Raw genomic sequence first — 6,264 nt, forward strand, 5'->3', positions numbered from 1 at the left:
ATCCGAATAAATAATGTTTATAGCCTAATATATAAACATTTTGCGGTACATCTGCATGCATATGAAAAGCACAAAATAAAAAAGACAATTGTAATGTTAAATTTAATAAACAACATAGAAGAAATACATGAATTAATTAATGTTAAAGAAAAATCTTAGAAATATATGAAATCAACAGACAGGAAGTTATTTTTAACATCACTTCCGGCGCCCTACTTCACTTCCTCTCGGCCTTACCTCGGTCTTTCTCTTTCCTCGCTCTTAAAACCGCCATCATGGGTCGTATGCACGCTCCTGGGTAAATGTTTATTTTACACTAAAAACACCTTTATTTATTCTCAACACTGTCCTAAAACGCCGTTAACACTTTAGAACATAGATCGAACCCGGAATTGTTATTTAATCGGAACTAGAAAAGCGTTTTTGAGCAGTCAGAGTGATCCCACGTTCTCTTCCTCTGTGGAGCGTGATGGCAGCACATGTACGAGGCGCTGCAGGATGAACACATCAGAGAAACTCTTAGTAATGGTTCTGTTAATAATGACGTTGGGTCTGTGTTTTAACGGTTTGGGTATTTTGTCGCTCAGATTTACATAACGCATGTTTATTTGCCAGATGTGTTTGTCGGTTCGGGCTGGTCAGACCTCATACATTTAACGTTAAAATCAATTATTTGTAGAAGTATCTAAATCTACACTAATGTTAATTTTTTTACCCTGTTCTTTTTCCCCTTTGTTCTTGAAGTTGTAACTTGTACGTGTATATGCTTGTCTTAGTTTGTTGTCAGTTATTGTTTTCTATGTAGTTTTTGTTGGCAAGCTAACTTAGTGAAATTGTCTTGTCTTCTAAATTAATGTTTCTTGTAGACCACATAATTCACATTTTGAATGTTTTATTATTTTTCAGCAAGGGCTTGTCCCAGTCGGCACTGCCCTATAGGCGAAGTGTCCCCACAGTAAGTCTGTTGACTCAGATTTTTTTTCATCTGATTAATTATGTTAATTGTCACAGCTGTTAAAATATCCCATTATTTTGTGTTTTAGTGGCTCAAATTGACATCTGATGATGTTAAAGAGCAGATCTTTAAACTGGCCAAGAAGGGTCTGACCCCCTCTCAGATCGGTAAGTTCTGATTGACAATACAGGCTTTATAACAAAAAAGCTTGTATCTGTTAGGATCAAGAATTTCAGTAATACATGTGTGTTGGTTTTACAAAGGACTTTTATTTATCCTTTTATCGTTCATTTAAAAACTTATTGATGTGAAGTTGGTTTTATATTCCCACATCTGCACTTTCTCCTTGATTATAGAATTTCAGAAAACTATTCTTTGCACACTAAGTAGGGAGATCATATTAGCAGTCAAAGACTATCAAAGAACAGCATTGTTCACAGTCCATGAAATAGTGCTAATTAAGTTTTGAAGTCATACTTGCATGGTTTTTTAGACCAAATATTCAAGGTAGAGTGGTAAACAATATAGCCAAAGTGTCACAATTTGTCAGTTAGAGAATGAATGAATGTCCGAAAATGAAACCAACTTTATCTCAACTTTAACTATTGTGAATCAAATGAATTTAATGTATTGTATGAAAACAAGGCCTCTGAGTCTATGAACTATGTACAGCAGTTGTTCTAATTGTCTCCACAGAAGTGGAATTTTTTTACTTGATCCTTATTTTTGTAAGTTTCTGTTATTTGTAATGTAGACTTTGCAGTTATGCATTTTAGTTTAGATTACCTCAATCAGACAAATAAGTCAATTGTAATGGGTGATGTACTAATATACACTTGCGTGCTGTTGATGTAATTATAATCATAATTTTTGACTATTCAAAATCTCAGATGGTCAGAGCTGTTGTTTAATTTCAGATGAGTCTTGGAAGTACTAGTTTCCCCGCAGCAGGGATGGACCAAACATCTCAAACAGCCAAAATATAAATATTATTGAATTGACAAAAATATCTAAATCTTGTTGCACTTGCCTATTAAATGTTAAGCCACATGCTGCAGCTTTAAACTGTGATATTATACTGGTATTGAGATGGGGCTCTCATCTTTAAAGAAGAAAGGCTTAGACTTGGTAACACCATTTCTTATGCCACAACTAGGCATGAGCCAGTATTAGTTTCTGACGGTATGATAACCTTGAATAAAAATATCACAGATTCATGATTTGTAATTACTGCTCTAAAATAAGTTCTTTTTAAATGTCTTGCTAAGAAAACAAAACGTTTACCCAAATTGAACAATATACATTTTGTTTTAGGAAACATAAGGCTTTGAAACTATGAACATGTCCGGCTAATTAATAAAAATAAATGAACTTCTATTATATTTGTTTCAAAAGTACAGATTTCTTTACAATACATTTGAAAAAAAAACATTTAAAATTTTACCTTAGAAACGGTATAACAGAAGATGTTTGCTGTTTTAAAATCTTGACTTTTTCAAACCACGGTTTTGGTTATAATTGCATGCCAAGCCACAACTCAAGTGGATTGGCTCATTGCTTGATCTGATAAAAGTAAATCAAATCAGTGTATATGCCTGTTTTTATATTTGTATAAAGTCTGTGGAAGCCTGTGATGTCTGTACAGTTTTAAGTCAATACTTTTCTTTTCTTATTAGGTGTGATCCTGAGGGATTCCCATGGTGTTGCTCAGGTGCGTTTCGTCACTGGCAACAAAATCCTTAGGATCCTGAAGTCCAAAGGCCTGGCCCCCGACCTGCCTGAGGATCTCTACCACCTCATCAAGAAGGCTGTCGCCGTGAGGAAGCACTTGGAGAGGAACAGAAAGGTATCAAAACAACCATTCATAATAGATCGTGTTTTATTTTAGGAGATTTCTGGGAAAATGAGATCAGTACACTGCAGCAGTTTGTCTTGTGTTTTCACAGGACAAGGATGCCAAGTTCCGCCTGATTCTGGTTGAGAGCAGAATCCACAGGCTTGCCCGCTACTACAAGACCAGGAGAGTACTTGCCCCCAACTGGAAGTAGTAAGTGTTTGTTGTTTTCAAACTAATCCACCCATGTTTAGTGCACATTTCATTGTCCCATTCTTCCCATGTAAGAACTGAGATATTTCTTATGTGCTAGATAAACCCTGGAGGTAAATTAGCAGTTTGGCTTCATTGTGCCTCACTGCCAGTCCCCTTCATACAATATTGTCTTTTTTTTTGTTATTTACCTTTTACAACTTGTCTTGCTGAAATCTGTTTTCTGATTATTATTTGTTTGTTTTCTTCTACAGCGAATCCTCCACAGCTTCTGCATTGGTGGCATAAATTTGCAGTTTTTGGAGAAATAAAGATATTTGGATCACTTCATGTGTTTGTGGTGTTTGTCTTAGATGGGTACAGAACTGTAATGGGTCCGATATTTTCAATAGTCAAAAACAGTTTACGTATGCTACTGCTAAGAAAGTCGACCATTTAAACATTTAATTTGCAATGAATCAACTGAATATTTACATGTGTGCATGTTCAATGAAATCAAATATATGGGTTAAAACGTTAACTTAAAATAGATATGTTTTACATCATGAAAGTGCAGGTGCAAATAACATTTTATAATGCCATCCTCTTGGGTTATTGAAAGTGTGTTGTTACTAAAATTAAGAATTAACAGATTTGTTAAAGAATTTTCATCCAAAAATTAAAGTCGTTATTCACTCATTTTCTTACAAATTCCTAGAACTTAGATCGGTAATCTTTGAATATTTGGATGAAATCTGAGGTTTCCAAAGGTTTTTAATGGGTCAACTAACTTTTGGGAAGGCATGGGAATACTTTTGTGCGTGCGAAAACAACGTTTTATTTCAGTGTCCGTTCACTGTACGCGTTCACGAGAGTGCTGCCTCTGACGTGTGCCCCCTAGATGCGGCCGCGCTTTGTTTCGAACAGGTGCGCGTAATTATCCGGACAGTGCAAAGAAGAAAAAGTCCTTTGGTAACTTTATAATTGCAGTTGAACACATACCTCGTGGACTCTTTGGTATCTGTTCGTTACCTTTCTGGACTTTAAACATTCGATATCTGTGCATGGATGGTCAGAAGGATCTCGGATTCCATCCCAAGCATCCGAAGCGGATGAAGGCATCGAGGGTTTGTAACGACTTGAAGGCAAGTAATTCATTTATTTTTTTGTGATCTATCTTTGAATTGCTAAAGATGATGATAAATGGCAAGTGTGTCTATTGTTGCAGTGCAAAGCTATGAAAATATACTTAGTCATGGACGAAATTCACAAAGTGGTTGAAGATGACAAACGGCACGAAAAACACTAGCACAAGGTTGTGACTTGTGAGACAATAGTTTGTCTTTGCAACTATAAGATTTAAATGCGTGGGTTAACTAATGCTATTGTTTTCAGGAATATCTGCGTAGCTCATTGAATCCCTAATCAAATGTCACTAGCTGATTCGCTTCCCTGCAAATGACCTTTCCATTTGCAACAGTGAAAGTATTTTCTTAAACTATGCTGCTAAGTACTAAATTGTACTAAGCCCTCATTTAGTAACTTTAAAACAGTATCCCCTGGTTTCACAAACAAGGGTTAAGGCTAGTCAAGACTAAATTGCATGTTTGAGCTGTCTCAACACAACATAACTTGTGGTGAGATGTTTTAAAATATGTCAGTGTCGTTTTTTTTACGTCTTCAGGTGCACACCAGTAATATATTTCTAAGGCCATTTTTATAAATGTCTTAAATAGCCTTTTTAACTAAGGCCTAGTCCTGGCTTAATCTAAGCATGTAAAACCGGGCCTAGATCGTTTTGTCCTGAAGATGCTCTGTTGAAGGAAAGTTGTCTCAAAATAATTTACGTACTATTTACTCACGCTTAAAGGGGTAGCTCAACCAAAAATGAAAACCTTTACCCCTCATGCACTTTATCTAAACCTGTTTAAGGTCCTTTCTTCGGTTCAACACAAATTATATACTCAAGAACGCGTTTTAAAGCTATTGACTTTCATTGAATTTGTAGTTTTTACTATGGATATCAATTATATGAAAATCTTGTTTTGTTTCAAGCAGAAGAAGGAACTTGGTAAAAGTTTAGAAATTTAGAAAAGCCAGCACAGGTGTCAAACTCAGTTCCTGGAGGGCTACACTGCACAGTTTAGTTCTAACCCTAATTAAACACACCCAATCAAACTAATTGAGTGCGTTAGGCTTGTTTGATACATACAGAACTGCAGGTGTATTGAAGCAGGGCTGGAACTAAACTGCAGGTTCGCGGTCCTCCAGGAGTTTGACGCACCTGGTTGGGTGTGTGAGAAAATAAAGGGTGGGGAAATTCCTTTTTTAATGAACTTCCCCTTTAAGATATTTCCGAACATTATGAGTTTCTTTAGTTTTTTCTGCTGAACACAATATAGGCTACTAAATTTGGAAAAACTTCGAAAACCAGCCAGTGACAGCTGTTTTTGACGCTTCTCTCATTGCACGCTAGAGGTCAGTGTTCTCTCGTCTTTAAAGTTGTTAGAAATTCTCCTCAATGGTGTAAAAATATTATTACATTTTTTTTTCAATAGATGCAGCAGAATATAATATGTTCTAATGAAATAATCACCTGATTTTAAAGCAATTTTTTAAATAAAAAGAGTAAATGGATGTATTAATTTAATATTTTCTTAAATATGTACTGAAATATTTCCTGGTTAAGGACACTTTCAGTCAGCCTTTCATAACCAATACCATTTATTATGCTTAAAAAATCCACGTGTCTTTATGTAGTTAATGGTTTTTATACCACTTAAAGTTTTTATACAAAAAGCTCTGAAAAGCTGTGTTATGCACCGTAATTCATTTTCATGTGATTAAAAATTAATTAGTGCTGGTAGAGGTCACATTACTGAGATTACAGTAATTGTAATTAAATCAAAATACACTTTCCACAAAACAAGCACTTAGAAGATGTGCTTTCACCATAGATGTGTGGGTCAAAGATGAGGTTCATATTTTATGTCTGCATCAAGTTAAATGTACAAAAGGAAATTCAAATATAAAGAAGACATTAAATGCAAGTAAAGTGTCTGTTCAGGATATTTTAAAATATAATTTGATTTTTTTTTATTTATTTATTTAATGAAGTGATGTTTCAGAATTACTCAGCATGGTTTTAGTGATTCGGTTTTGTTTAATATTGAATAGTTAATGTCTTGCTAACAAATGTCTGAAAGATAATCATTTAATATTAGTGGTAAAGTATAAATATTAAAGGGCACTTATGTTGAAAATCATCTTTTGTAAGCTGTTT

General features: G+C 34.9%; 1 protein-coding gene and 1 non-coding gene across 2 annotated transcripts; both read left to right on the top strand.

Annotated features, from left to right (window-relative positions):
* The first annotated feature begins 265 nt into the window (after positions 1 to 265).
* On the top strand, positions 266 to 3,327 carry rps13 (ribosomal protein S13). Its single transcript, NM_001002079.1, is given in 6 exon segments — positions 266 to 298; positions 907 to 955; positions 1,044 to 1,122; positions 2,632 to 2,801; positions 2,902 to 3,002; positions 3,257 to 3,327. Coding segments are annotated over 6 exon segments (456 nt in total). The 5' UTR covers positions 266 to 275; the 3' UTR covers positions 3,291 to 3,327.
* On the top strand, positions 3,043 to 3,170 carry LOC137490280 (small nucleolar RNA SNORA19). Its single transcript, XR_015496700.1, has one exon. It is a non-coding gene; the product is annotated as a small nucleolar RNA SNORA19 (small nucleolar RNA).
* Positions 3,328 to 6,264: the final 2,937 nt, after the last annotated feature.

Source organism: Danio rerio, chromosome 7 (assembly GCF_052040795.2).
Source record: "Danio rerio strain M-AB ecotype USA chromosome 7, GRCz13ab, whole genome shotgun sequence".
NCBI lineage: Eukaryota > Metazoa > Chordata > Actinopteri > Cypriniformes > Danionidae > Danio > Danio rerio.